Source organism: Leopardus geoffroyi, chromosome A1, assembly GCF_018350155.1.
Source record: "Leopardus geoffroyi isolate Oge1 chromosome A1, O.geoffroyi_Oge1_pat1.0, whole genome shotgun sequence".
Taxonomy (NCBI): domain Eukaryota; kingdom Metazoa; phylum Chordata; class Mammalia; order Carnivora; family Felidae; genus Leopardus; species Leopardus geoffroyi.
The window spans coordinates 136,281,914-136,296,176 of NC_059326.1; the positions used below are offsets into that span (position 1 = coordinate 136,281,914).

The 14,263-nt window shown below is 37.3% G+C and overlaps 2 protein-coding genes across 11 annotated transcripts in view; both read left to right on the forward strand.

Moving 5' to 3' along the window:
- BDP1 (B double prime 1, subunit of RNA polymerase III transcription initiation factor IIIB) overlaps window positions 1-11,677 on the forward strand; it is a 100,363-nt gene extending 88,686 nt beyond the window's left edge. For 8 of the 9 annotated variants that reach the window (XM_045446442.1, XM_045446431.1, XM_045446487.1 and 5 more), the window contains one exon: window positions 1,815-4,512. In XM_045446442.1, coding sequence (XP_045302398.1) covers window positions 1,815-1,943 — 129 coding nt within the window. In that variant the 3' untranslated portion in view covers window positions 1,944-4,512. Of the gene's footprint in view, window positions 1-1,814; window positions 4,513-11,416 lie in introns of those variants that run through there. The other variant, XM_045446505.1, reaches the window with a different exon arrangement.
- A 409-nt stretch (window positions 11,678-12,086) lies between these two features.
- The window catches only part of MCCC2 (methylcrotonyl-CoA carboxylase subunit 2), a 72,023-nt gene continuing 69,846 nt past the window's right edge, over window positions 12,087-14,263 (forward strand). Inside the window, exon 1 of one of the 2 annotated variants that reach the window (XM_045446537.1) lies at window positions 12,087-12,424. In XM_045446537.1, the coding sequence (XP_045302493.1) occupies window positions 12,296-12,424 (129 nt within the window). In that variant the 5' untranslated portion in view covers window positions 12,087-12,295. The remainder of the gene's footprint in view (window positions 12,425-14,263) is intronic. The other variant, XM_045446547.1, reaches the window with a different exon arrangement.

Below are 14,263 nucleotides of genomic sequence, written 5' to 3' on the forward strand. Positions count from 1 at the left end.
TTGGTAGTTCACATAATGTGGTAATATCTAACTTAGAAATGAGTGATTTTACACTTTTATCCATAGGTTGAATTCCTTCCTAGAAATAGAATTGCTGATCAAAAGGAATGATCATTCTTTTGACAGATATTACTTGATTGTCTTCCATAGCGAATATATCCATTTCTATTTTTATCAGTAGTATATGAGAGGGCCTTTTTCCTCACGCTAGCACATAATCAATTTTTTTCACTTATGACATTCTTCATAGATTTAATGAGTATATATGAGTGAGGTTGAGCACCTCTTCATGTATTTGAATCACTTGTTTTCTCTGAACCATCTGTTCGTATGTTTGGTTTCTTAAAAACGTTGGTTTATTAGTCTTTTTCATACTGACTTGTAGAAGCTCTTAAAGAAAACCTTTTGTGACAAAGGTTGTACATGGTTTTGTTTTGTTTATTGTTTTTTTGTTTTTTTTTTAACCTGTATGTCCTTTATCTTTTGATTTTGTGTATGGTAGTTTTTGCCATGCGGGTGTTTTTTATTTTTACATAGATGAATTTATCACTCTTTCCTTTTATGGCTTCTTCCTTTCTGGTCATTTAAAAAGACACTCCTTCTCCCTTAGTCCAGGATTATGAAAGTGTTTTCCCATGATATTTTAGAGTAGATTATTTTTTTCAATGTTTATTTTTGAGAGAGACAGTGCAAGCAGGGAAGGGGCAGAGAGAGACACAGAATCCAAAGTAGGCTCAAGGCTCTGAGCTGTCAGCACAGACCCTGACACAGGGGCTCGAACTCAGGATCATGATCTGACTTGAAGTCAGACACTTAACTGACTGAGCCACCCAGGAGCCCCTGCATTTACATCTTTTAATTACTCTAGAATTTATTTTGTTGAGGATATAGGTTTGACTTTTTTTTTTTCCCCTGAGATGGTTATACAGTTGTCCAACATAATTTAAAAAATAATACAATTTTCCTTTTTTTTTTTTTTTTTTTTTTGAAATGTCACTTTTCTCAGATACTAAATTTCCACCTGTATGTGTTGGGGATATTTCTAGTCTTTTTCATTGATACGTATATCTGTTCCTATGTCTTAATTTGTCATAGATTTCTAAGTATGCTAATTTTTGATAGGATTGCTTTAATTTGTAATGTTTCCTTGAATACTGTTCTGTTTTGTGGGTCTATTCTTTTCTATTTAAAAAAAAAATTTTTTTTAATGTTTATTTATTTTTGAGAGAGACAGAGCACGAGTTGGGGAGGGACAGAGAGGGAGACACAGAATCTGAAGCAGGTTCCAGGCTCTGAACTGTCAGCACAGACCCCAACGCAGGCCTCAAACTCAAGCCGTGAGACTATGACCTGAGCCGAAGCAGGCTGCTTAATCAACTGAGCCACCCAGGCGCTCCATGGGTCTGTCTCTTCTTATGCAGATTATTAAAACTTTTCATTGCAGATTTGATAATGTTAGTTTTTTCTATATTAAAATTTTTTTGTGGAAATTAGGGTAAAATGATGGACCTTGTGTATACTGTAATTAATCTAATTATGCCTGCTGTTTTATGTTGAGTCCAGTTTTATTAAAACTAATGCTTGAAAGGTTACCTTATTCATAAAACTCTTACTATGTTTTGTATTGTTTCCCTAATATAACAGCATAGAAATGAAATTATTTGGTCAATGAGCATGAACATACTTAAAACTCTCACTGTATTGCTTTGTGGTAGTTTAAACTGATAGGGAAAAGCAGTATCAATTTAGACTACCACTACCAATATATAAATGTTATGTTGCATGCTTATTATTATTTTTTTTAATCTTTTTAGGTTTCTTATGATCGTCCCTTACCAAAAGAGGAATGTAAAACTGGCCAAACCCGGGCACCTGAAGAGGGGCCAACCACAGTCTCTGAATATTTTTTTAGTGATATATTTATTGAAGTGGATGAAACATAATAAAAGTCTTTTTTTTTTCTTTTTTTTTTTTTCCCCAAAGTCTAGGATTTCCAGAGTCAATTATATCACCTAAGCAGTATTTAGAAAAAAGCATCACTGGCTGTTTTTCTTTAGATTGACTTTAAATATTTAATGAGCTTGATTTGAAGCTTTTATAATCATTGGAAAACATTGCTGAGGTTCCTTTCATTCTGATTGATTCAGCATTTTGGAAATACAAAGCAATTAAGACTGCTTCTGAGACAGAAAAAGCTTCTCTTGTTTACATTTTTACTCTTCCTGTGCTGAACATACGTGGACATTCTGGAGTGTTTTGGATAAATGTTTATGTATAAATCACAGTGCCCAAGTATTCGGAGGTGGATTGTATTTAACACTTAGCGAACTTCTTTTGTAAAGGTTTTTTTCTGGGGTCTTTTTTTGGGGGTGGGAGGTTTTTGTTGTTGTTGTTGTTGTTGTTGTTCTTTGTTGGTTTTGCTGAAGGCCTTTTCAGTTGCCTCTCGGTATATGAAAGCATATTGTGAAACTCCACTTTAGTATGGTAAATGTTAAAAACTTTTCTATTTTCATCTATTTGACTGGAAAATATGTATTTTTCTAATTGATGTTGATGTAACATTAGTCCTAATTGAACAAGTAAGTAGTATTTAAACTTATTATTTATAAAGACAAAACATCAAAAAGTTTATTTATTTTTAAATTGTTTATTTAAAAGAATATTCAGTTTTAATTATTTTCACCACTCAGATTATGGGTAAAGAAGGCATTGACAAATTTATGTTTGTCCCTTTTCCCTCTTTAATTTTAAAGATATTTAAAGTTATATCACTAAAGTATTTGGATAGTATATGTTTTGAATACATTTTTTCTCATAGTTTAGTATATTGAATTTGTACTGTGAATTTTTGGTTTTTCTTATTTCTTGGATAATCTCAGGATTTGACTGGGGGAAAAACCCTTAATTTATGAGGGAGATTTACATACAAAACTCAATCCCCTTTACACACACATACACTTACACACATTCCTTTTTTAAAAAACTGATTTCTTTATAGTTTTTTTCCCCCATTAAATTTGGCTTAAGGAACACTCAGACCTTTAAGCATCGAACATAATTGTGATGTTAAAGCAGAAAATAAGATAATATTTTGTTCAGTGATTATCATCAGTATTAATTTAAGGGTTGTTTTTAATTTTGAAATTTTGTTATTTACATATGTAATTCCATTATCCACCCAAGCAAATCTTTGGTGGTTGTTCAAATCAAACTTCTTAAAAGCAGATTTAATCTTCTATTTGAAAAGCCTCAGAGGAGTCAAAAATATTTTCCAGAAAATATTTTTGAACTTGTGGGCCAGAAGGAATCTGTGGCAACTACTAAACTCTGCTATTTCAGTGTGCAAATAGCCAGGGGACACTTAAGTGATTGACATGGCTGGATTGGGCTTTTAGTTTGACCCCTACGTTAGACAGCAATTTTCATACCTTAAGGTGCTGACATCTTGATCTTATCTATGAAATATTCATCATTGAAGTTATGAGTTGTGCATCACAGTTAAAACTGTGTTGATTGATTGCATTACAAAATGATCAGTATTTCAGTTGGGAAAATATTTTAATGTCTAGATAACTGTATATTGAAAAAAATTGTGGCCAATTTTTGAGTTCATTAGTAAAATCGGATATGGCTCAACAATAACAGCTTATTCATTGCTTTACAGTGAAATTTACAATTTAACTTTTTTGTCATAAAGGAGGATCTATAAATCTGAGTGGAAATTCTCAATAGGTATGCATTAATTTGTGTGATTAAGATGTCACAAAAAAATCATGGTATTAAATCACATTGCCATTTTAATGCCCTGTTTTTATAAAATTTTTTAAAGTCTCATATTTTGAAAGTTTCTTTCATTCAGTTAGTGTTAGTTTCAGTGTTAAGTTGCCACAGTTAAACTATTATTTTATCCCTTGTGTAATATTTATTTTTTAACTTTGCTAACATCTGTCTTGTACATCTATAATGAATTGGTTTTATGGAAGATATAATTTCTTACTGTATAAGAAATAATTTTATCTTTGGGCATTCATTGTGTTAGAGAATCAAGTCAGCCAGCTAAATTGTCCTACTATTGTATCCTTAAAACTAATCTGGGAAAATGAGAAAACGTAATCAGTGTCTTTACCTTACAAGGTGGAAAGAATTAGTCACACCTATATTTAATCTGATTCATGTAAAGATGATGTTGTGAAGAATTGTATAAATCTTAAAAGAGGTATGAATAATGGTTTTGTTTTCTTGAGTTTTCTTCCTGAAAACTTAGGTCTTAGCAAGCAATCAACATGATGGTTTAAAAGCCTAACTATTGGTAAATGATTGAGGCACAGATAAAATTATGAATATCCACTGTTGACCATATTATTTGAAATAGAAGTGACCATGTATATACTCTCTTGCTTGAAGGAGTTTTTGACAAAAAGCAATATCTGTCATTTGTACATTTTCTTGTTCTAAAGAAAGCAGTTATGTTCTATAGGTATAAATTATGTAAATAAAAGTTATTTTATACTATTTCGGTTGTGTTTTTTTTTAATGACTGAAAGATATTAATGTTTAATTAACCAAAACTTGTCAGTTTTTCACCTACAGCTTTCTTCCTTCCATAAAAATATGGTATACCTGGAAGAATTAATCTTTTATCTGATAAGCTTGCTGTGAAGGATATTTTTTTTGATCTTGTAAGAATAAAAAATATCCTTTCCCCTCATTCCCACTTAGGACATGTGGAGAGTTGCTTTTTTGCTTATATAATGAATTTTTAGGTACAAGAACTCTCAATCTCTTTCACTCTTTTTTCTCTTCCCATTTTGTTTTCTCTGTAGAGAAAGACAAATGGGAAACTTTAGTCCTGAACATAATATAATCCTGGACTTCTGAAGTGGATATTGGCAAAATCTTAGCTGGTCAAAAAATTTGGCTGAGAGAAATATTTATAGAAATTTTCCTAAAGGGTAGTCTAGTCATTTCTCCAGATAGAATTTTTATATTGAATTTCGTCACATCATCAAAGAGCTATGTATATGGGCTGCCTACATTGTTTTGTCTGCTTGAGGTTAGGGATATTATGTCAAATAGTGCAAAAGCCTAAAGAAATTGTTATTTTTACTATAATGATGTTACAGAGTTTTAAAAAGTTTTATCACCCAATATCCTACTTAGAATCTGTAGGAGACATTTGACTTCAGTGCCAGGAATAATTGGGCTTCTGTTCAACTGGTCTGATATTTTATGTGGGCTGTGTGAATCCTTATGTTGTTTTCTTTATCAATGCAAAGCTAAATTTGTGGCTAAAATTCTGACTTTTTACTTTTTACTCTCATTTCCCCCTGCCTGGATTTTTTAAAACTCACTTTTTTAAAACAATAGGTTACCATTTATTATGCTAGGCACAGTACTAACCTTTTAATATGCATTATTTCATATTAAAAAAAATTATTATACATGGCTTAAAAAGTAAAGTAGTGCTAGATTTCAAACTAGCTATTTATTCTGTTATTACATATTTCTAAATATGGTTATTCTGTTAATCTCTTATTTATGAATGTTAGACATTGTGAATTGACTTAGCTTTCTTGGGACCTGGGTGGCTCAGTTGGTTGAGCACCTGACTTCATCTCAGGTTGTGATCTCATGATTCATGGGTTTGAGCCCCACAATAAGGCTTTGCACTGACAGCATGGAGCATGTTTTGGATTTTATGTCTTTCTCCCTCTCTCTCTGCCCCTCCCCTTCTCTCTCGCATGTGTGCACGCTCTCTCTCTCTCTCTCAAAAATAAAAAAAAGAATATTAGCTTTCTTAAACTCTCCCTTCCATGCCTTCCCTCTTAATATGTTACAATTACGGCTTAATCCATATTCAATATTGTTATTGTATTGATTGTAATTATTCAATGCTGTACCACATTATGTACTAAGGTGACATTTATGGTGCAACCTTTTGTTTTTCTTGGAGTTAATAATTGCCTCAAAATGCCTCTCCATATAATTTTCCACGTGGCCAAACTGTCAGATAAACAGTTTGCTTTTTTTTCCTGGAAAACTTTATGGACGTCTTTCTTCCTACTGTAACTGGTCTAGTGGCTTCATAGGTCTTTATGTGCAGTACAGCTGTCATTGTGGTACTGCCCTTCGCCATTTCTCTATGAACTTCCTACCCTTCTTTCCTGGTTTAGATTCTCTGTAGTGCCCATGCCATTGTCTTTCTTGATTTTTTTGGTGGGTACATCCTCCACTGTTTACGGCAAGAGGATACATGGGTGATAACATTATTTAAGACATTTCGTGTCTGAAATTTCTTTATTCTATTCTCAGGCTATGAATAAAAATCCTGAATAATTTGAAAATGCTTTTCATGTCATTTTAAAGGCATGCTCCATTGTCTTCCAGTTTGCAGTCTCCATTCTGATTCCCTATCTATCCTTTGAAAGTGGCTTGCCTGTTTACAGTTTTATGACCTGGTATTGTTCATAATAATGAACTTTGGTGTAAGCTTGCCTTCCTTTCCCGCCCCTAAATTCGTGCTGTTGGAAACTTAATGGATCTTTTTAATATGGAATCTTCATTTACCACCCTTCTGGGAAATGTTCTTATATTATTGTTTTGGTAATTTTGTCCTTTTCATTTTCACGGTTCTCATATCTGCAGTTTCTATTAATATTTTTTTAATTAAAAATATTTTTATGTATTTATTTGTTTTGAGAGAGAGAGAGGGAGACAGGGAGAGAGAGAGGGAGTACACGCATGGGAGGGGGCGGAGAGAGAGGGAGAGAGAATCCCAAGGAAGCTCTGCACTGTCTGCACAGAGCTGACGTGGGTCTTGATCTGAAGAACCATGAGATCATAACGTGAGCCAAGATCAAGAGTCAGATGCTTAACTGGCTGAGTCACCCAGACACCCCTGCAGTTAACAGTTTTAAGGCATAGTTTACACTTTGAGCAAGGACAATGCATACACCTCTGTAACCACCCTGCAAAACAAACACTTCCATCATGCCAGGAAGTTCCCTTAAGCTCTTTCCCCTCTGTCACCTAGAGATTAGTTTTGCTTGGACTTAAACTTTGTGGAATCACACACTGCCTGTTTTTTTCTATCTGGTTACTTTCGCTCAATGTTTTTGGGATTCATCCCTGTTAGCAGTTCGCTTTTGTTGCTGAGTTTTATTCTATTTTATGAGTATACCACATTATACGAATACACCATAATTTCCTGTTCATTTTCCTAGGGGACTGTTTATATATTCTTATGCAAATCTTTTTGTAGACATGTTTTTATTTCTCTTGCGTAAATCCATACTAGTGTCACCTCATTTGTTACATTTCTAAGTACTTGATGTTCTTTTTTTAAAAAGATTTTTTAATGTAATCTCTATACCCATCGTGGGGCTCAAACCCACAACCCCAAGATCAAAAGTCATATGCCGTACCAAGTAAGCCCGCCAGGAGCCCCAAGACTTGATGCTCTTTGATGACATTATAAATGTTTTTAAAACCATTTATAAATGGTGTTATAAATGGTGTTTATTTTCTAATTGTTTATTGCTAAAATATTAAAACACGATTTTTGTATTATAATAAAGATTTTAACAACAGTTATTTTCTATAGCACCCATTCATAGTCTTAAGGTTTATTTTTTTTTTTAATTTTAAAAAATATTTTTATTTATTTTTGAGACTGGGAGAGACAGAGCATGAGCAGGGGAGGGGCAGAGAGAGAGGGAGACATAGAATCTGAAGCAGGCTCCAGGCTCTGAGCTGTCAGCACAGAGCCTAACGTGGGGCTTGAACTCATGGACTGTGAGATCATGACCTGAGCTGAAGTCGGACGCCCAATCGACTGAACCACCCAGGCGCCCCCATAGTCTTAAGGTTTAAAAGCAACCCTTGGGTCTATTAAAGGAAGTCTTTCAATATTATAGCAATGCTATTTGCCCTTAGCAAACAGAGTCAAAAACTCAATTATAGTAAGATACACAAGTATAAACCACTAAAACTTTAGATAAGTATAACATTAAGAATAAACTGAAATTAAATGCCAATCAGGAAATAATTGCTAACCTCTCATTTATCTAATAAATTTATCTAGCAGAGTATCTTGTTTCCTTATGACATGTTATAATTTTCCCATCTTAATAATTTCTCATTAAGTGACTAAAGCTTGTAATCTCTAGCTTTGATTACATTTCTACCAAATTTTAAATTGGAAATGAGGCTTAAAATTTTATTTCCAGGGGTGCCTGGCTGGCTCAGTCAGTTAAGCGTCTGACTCTTGATTTTGGCTCAGGTCATGATGTCACAGTCATGAGATTGAGCCAGTCATGAAGTCAAGCCTCACATCAGACTTTGTGCTGTAGCTGGGAGCCTGCTTGGGATGCTCTTCCTCTGCCCCTCCCTTGTTTATGCTGACTTGTTCGCTCACTCTGTCTCTCAAAATGAACATTAAAATAAAATTTTATTTCCATGTTTCCTTCCCTTCTACAGATTAAAATTCTTGATTTCATATATTTATTTCGAAGCTTTTAAAATTTTTTTCATAATCCTGTTCTTGTTTCATGAATGCCATATATTTTCATTTCTCTAAGGATGTTGCAGTTTATTCTGTTCCTTTTACTACTGGTTTCTTCTGAGGTTTCTTCTTGGTTGAGGTGGGTATCTTTTTTTCATGCTGAAAACTTTCCTCAAATGCCTGTTGATCCTTGGCTATCCATGTATATGTTAGAGAAAGTTTCTAAAATGTTGATTGGGAGCTTTTACAAGCTTAATGGGGTATAGATACATAGGACATGCCAATTTGGAGGTACACTGTAGATGCATTATTTTCTAAGGAGTTTTTCCATTGGGGAACTTCAAATGTCACTGTTGATCTTTTCTGTTAAGTGTTAAGGTTTCTCTAGACTTCTATATAAACTTCTATATGGACTTGTATATAAATGCTGGTAGCCAGCATTTGAGACCTTGGAGGAAAAAAGAAGGTGGGGAACAGGGTTTTCTTGATTTGGCCTCCAAACTTTTAATCTTTTTGATTTCAGTCTGGCACTTCACTCTTGTCTAATGTCCCTATATTTGAAATTTCTGAGATGGCAATTTCTCCAGAAAATTTCTCCTGGGCAAAGTGGGAATGGAAACCCAGGGTTCTAATTACTTCTTATACAGATTTCCAAGTAGTTCCACTGTTTCTTGGTCTCCACCGCTTCTCCCCACATCCATCCACACCTTTCTCTGTTGCTGGTACCACCAATTTCTGAGCCTTGCAGGGATTTCTGGGAGGCAAACTGTTACTTGTTTTTATCTTCCACTGCAAGCACTTAGATTTCAGCTTCCTTTTTTCTGGTAAATTTATCATTCCTATTTTTGCTTACTGTCTTCACATGTGTCCTAGTTTAACTGAAGGTGGGATATGAATTCTTTTTTGTGCTCCTTTGTTGCTTTGGGATCATTTATGAGAGAAAGAGGTAAAAACATCTTTATTTCCATTATGAAAGCTGAAATATCGTATTCCCTACAGTAAAAAAGTAAACAACACTATGAACAACTCCACACCAACAAACTGGATAACCTAGATGAAATGGGACAAATCCCTAGAAACAAAACCTACCAAGACTACATTGCAAGGAAATCGAAAACTTGAGAAGTGCCTGGGTGGCTCTGTCAGTTGAGAGTCTGGCTCTTGATTTTAGCTCAGGTCATGATCCCAGGGTCATTGGATCAAGCCCCGTGTTGGGATCAGCGCTGATTGTGAAGCCTGCTTAAGATTTTCTCTCCTTCTGCCCCTCTCCTCTGCTCGTGGTGTCTCTCTCTCTCTAAAACAAACAAACAACAACAACAACAAAACAAACTCCAGACAAAATTTGAATAGATATACAGTAAAAAGATTGAATCAGTAATCAAAAACAAACTCCAGACAAAAAGGACTTTGTGGCTTCAGTAATTCTACCAAACATTTAAAGAAGAACTAATACCAATCATCCTCAAACTTCTACAAAAAATTGATGAGAACACTTCCTGATGCTTTCTGAGGCCATTATCCTGATTCCAAACGCAATGACACAAGAACCTTACAGACCAATACCCTTATGTATGTTGATGCAAAATCCTCAATACAATACTGGTAAACTGAATTCACCATAATAAAAAGGATTATACACCATGACCAAGTGGGGCTTATTCCTGGAATGCAAAGATGATGGTTCAACATACCAAAACTGATCAATGAAATATACCACATTAACAAAATAAAGAAGAAAAAAAGACACACATGATCATTTCAAATGATGCAGAAAAACATTTCACAAAATTCAACACTCTTTCATAACAAAAACAATCAACTAAGGATACAAGAAAACTACCTTAACATCATAAAGGCTGCATATGAAAAATGCACAGCAAACATCACACTCAGTGATGAAAGACTGAAAGTGATTCCTCTGAAGATCAGGAACAAGGCAAGAAGGTCCACTTTTGCCACTGCTATTCATATAATGCTGGAAGTCCTAGCCAGAGCAATTAGGCAAAAATGAGAAATAAAAGGCATTCAAATTGGAAAGGAAGAAGTAAAATGATCTCTTTGCAGATGAGAAGTAGGTAGAATATCCCTAAAGATCCACCCCCGCCCAAAAAAACCCTGTTAGAATAAACGAATTCAGCAAAGTAGCAGGATACAAAGTCAACACACAAAGACCAATTGGATTTTTATACACTAATAATGAACAAGTTGAAAAGGAAATTACAGAGACAATTTCCATTTACAATAATATCAAAAATAATAAAATACCAAAAGCATAAAATAAGAATTAACCAAGGAGGTGTAAAACTTGCCCAATGAAAACTACAAAACATTGCTGAAAGAAATTAAAGACACAAATACCTGGTAACACATTCCATGTCCATGGACTGCAAAACTTAATACTGTTGTCAATATATTTAAAAAAAATTTTTTAGGGGCGCCTGGGTGGCGCAGTCGGTTAAGCGTCCGACTTCAGCCAGGTCACGATCTCGCAGTCCGTGAGTTCGAGCCCCGCGTCAGGCTCTGGGCTGATAGCTCAGAGCCTGGAGCCTGTTTCCGATTCTGTGTCTCCCTCTCTCTCTGCCCCTCCCCCGTTCATGCTCTGTCTCTCTCTGTCCCAAAAAATAAATAAACGTTGAAAAAAAAAATTTTTTTTAATGTTTATTTCTGAGAGAGAGAGAGCGCGCGCGCACTAGCATGTGTGGGGGAGGGGCAGAGAGCAAGGGAGACACAGAATCTGAAGCAGGCTCCAGGCTCTGAGCTGTCAGCAGAGAGCCCGATGCAGGGCTCAAACTCACAAACTTTGAGGTCATGACCTGAGCCAACCAGGCGCCCCATTAAGATGTCAATATTATCCAGTGTGAACAGATTCAATGCAATCCCTATCAAAACCCCAATGACATTTTTTTTTTTCAGAAACAGAAAAACCCATACTAAAATTAATACGGAATTTCAAGAAGCCCACCCCAAATAGCCAAAAACAAAAACAAAACACCTGAAAGAGAAGACAAAGCTGGAAGACTCATGAAATTATAAGACCCAGCGCCAGAAGAGCAATGGACACAGGAGACACTGAAGAAATATTTGCTGAATGAATGAATAAATATGTATCTCCTTTAAAGAGTTTTGTTTCTCAGGACAGCTTAATTGCCTGTTCGGTTTCCAGCTCTCCTATAGGGGTAAGATTTTTCAAGTGCCAGCCCCTTTCTTTTTTTTTTTTTAAATATGAAATTTATTGTCAAATTGGTTTCCATACAACACTTAGTGCTCATCCCAGTGCTTATTCTCAGTTTTTAAGAGTCTCTTATGGATTGGCTCTCTCCCTAACTTTTTTTTTTCTTTTCCTTTTTCCTTCCCCTCCCCCACAAGCCCCTTTCTATTAAGAGGGGAAGAAGAAAACAGCACGAGGAAAACTAAGAGAGACGATTCCCAAGATACTGAACCTCACCTAGTCAGCACAGCGCGCAGGCAGGAGGGGCGGCAAGGGGAGGGTGGCTCCGCCTCCGGACCGCGGAACTCCCGCGCTCGCGAGGGGACAGGACCTCGCGGTGCTGCGCCTCTGTCGCTTATTGGCTGAGTTCGGGGGGCGTGGTGCGCAGCGTCGACCTTTTACGGCTGGCGAGCCCACGCACGTGCCGTGGCTGGCCTGAGACTTTGGGGTGTTTCAGGCGGGTTGGGCTGTAAGGACGCGAGCTGAGCTGTACCCCGAGTCAGGGAAGCCGGCTGGGAAATAACCAACTCTGAACCTGCGCGGGCCGCTCTGTTGCGCTAGTTCTTCGCTCCGGGCCGGCTGTCATGTGGGCTTCCCTGAGGTTAGCCCTGCGGCCGTGCGCCCGCGCCCTTGTCCCCGGGCCGCGCGCTTATCACGGGGACTCGGTGGCCACACTGGGTACCCAGCCGGACTCGGGTTCTGCAATCTACCAGGTAGGCTGCGCGAGCGCTCCGGCGGCCCGGGCCTGGAAACCCCTGACTGAACCTGTGACTCCTCTTCCTGTGTCCGCCAATGTGGGCCGGACAGGACTAAACACTGGCCGGACAAGGAAGCCGGTGAACTGTGGACACACTTGAACAGCTCTGTTCTTTTCTCTGGAGCCCCCAGTCATGATTCTGGGACACAGTAGGGGTCGTGAAGTTTGCAGAGGAAGATAGTTCCAAATAAAATATATCTTAGTTCACTTTTAGCACTGGCACTGTATTTTGTATCTTTGAAATCAGTGATTCTCAAAACCTGACTTAGCATTGTCAGCCGAGGAACTTGTTGAATATATGGCTGCGTTAAGCCCCGGCCTAGATCTTTGGGGTCTCTGGGGTGGGATCCTCGTGTTTGCGTTGTTAGTGAAGTCCTGAGGGCTTGGCGAAGTCCATCTTTGGGAACCACTTGCCTGGTACCGATAGGGTTGTGCTTACCAGACTTTAGTTAAATAGTTCATTATGTTAATAGAACATACTTATCGCACGCTGTCTTTGAATAACCCTTTCTTGGAATTGGGAGGTATAACTGCGTCACAGAAACAGCTTGTGAAATTTCAAAGCCGGGAGATTCCACCCTATCCCATAGTTTCTGAGGTTATACAGATAACATTTAAGTTGTACAAGTAACTTTCAGAAAAGACATTTTAAACAGTTTCCTTACATCGAAAGAAAATAAGTAGCCTGAAGCAAACAGTATCCAGTGAGAGGGTTCCAAAAGTCTAGATTTTCTGGGGTCAGGAGAGAACTGTTTAATTCAGAAATATTAAGTGGTTTCTTTGGTTTAGGCAGTATGTTAGGTACTTGGTATAGGTCATAATTTTGTGGGGAAGGTGAACAAGAAAGCATGTACTTACAGTGCATTGTGGTAAGTGGTATCTAAAACTTGAAAAAGGTGGTCACAGAAAGCCACAGATACAAAGTAATGAGTGAGTTGGACCTTGATTGTTGTTGGGTCAGAGCTGGCCAGGTTCAGGGTGGAGAAGGAGAGGCAAGTCTGTACAAACTACGGAAGTTATGAGAACATAGATAACCAAGTTCTGAAAGCATATAGAGGGTATGAGGACTTAGAAGTAATGACTAAGGAATGGAATTGATGGAGTCGATGAATTCATGGAGTAGATGAGATTAAATAGTGGAGCGTCTTGCATGCTGAAGCCACCTTCGGATTTCATTTTGCAGGCTGTCTGCTAAGATATTTAAGTAGGGAAGTGGCAAAATCCTATGGGATGTGATCGAATCATTAGTGTGGTGGCAGTATGGAGGAGAGACTTGTTTCTATTTTGAATATGACTTCTTGGCTGGGTGTTCTTCTGGTTGCTGTAGGCTTTTGACATTTTCCAGAGTTTCTGTAAGGTTATTTTAGCCAGTTTTTGGTTGTTTGGGCATGTCTCTGTGGGAGAATGAGGGCCTGGAGCTTCCTGGTCTGCCATCTTTTTGGCTTTAGGTCCAGGCCTGTGTTTTGTTTTGTTTTGCTTTGTTAATGTTTATTCATTTTTGAAGGAGACAGAGACAGAGTGTGAACGGGGAAGGGGCAGAGAGAGAGGGAGACAGAATCTGAAGCATGCTCCAGGCTCAGCTGACAGCACAGAACCCGAACTCACGAACTGCATGATCATGACCTGAGCCGAAGTTGGAGGCTTAACTGACTGAGCCACCAAGGCGCCCCGAGGCCTATGTTTTTGATGGTGGCTGTTAGCTAGGGGTTTGGGGGTATAGGCCTGAGCATATAACTTCTTTCTCTGTGTAAAATTTTTAATGTTCTGGTCCGGTCTGTGCACTAGTAATTACAAT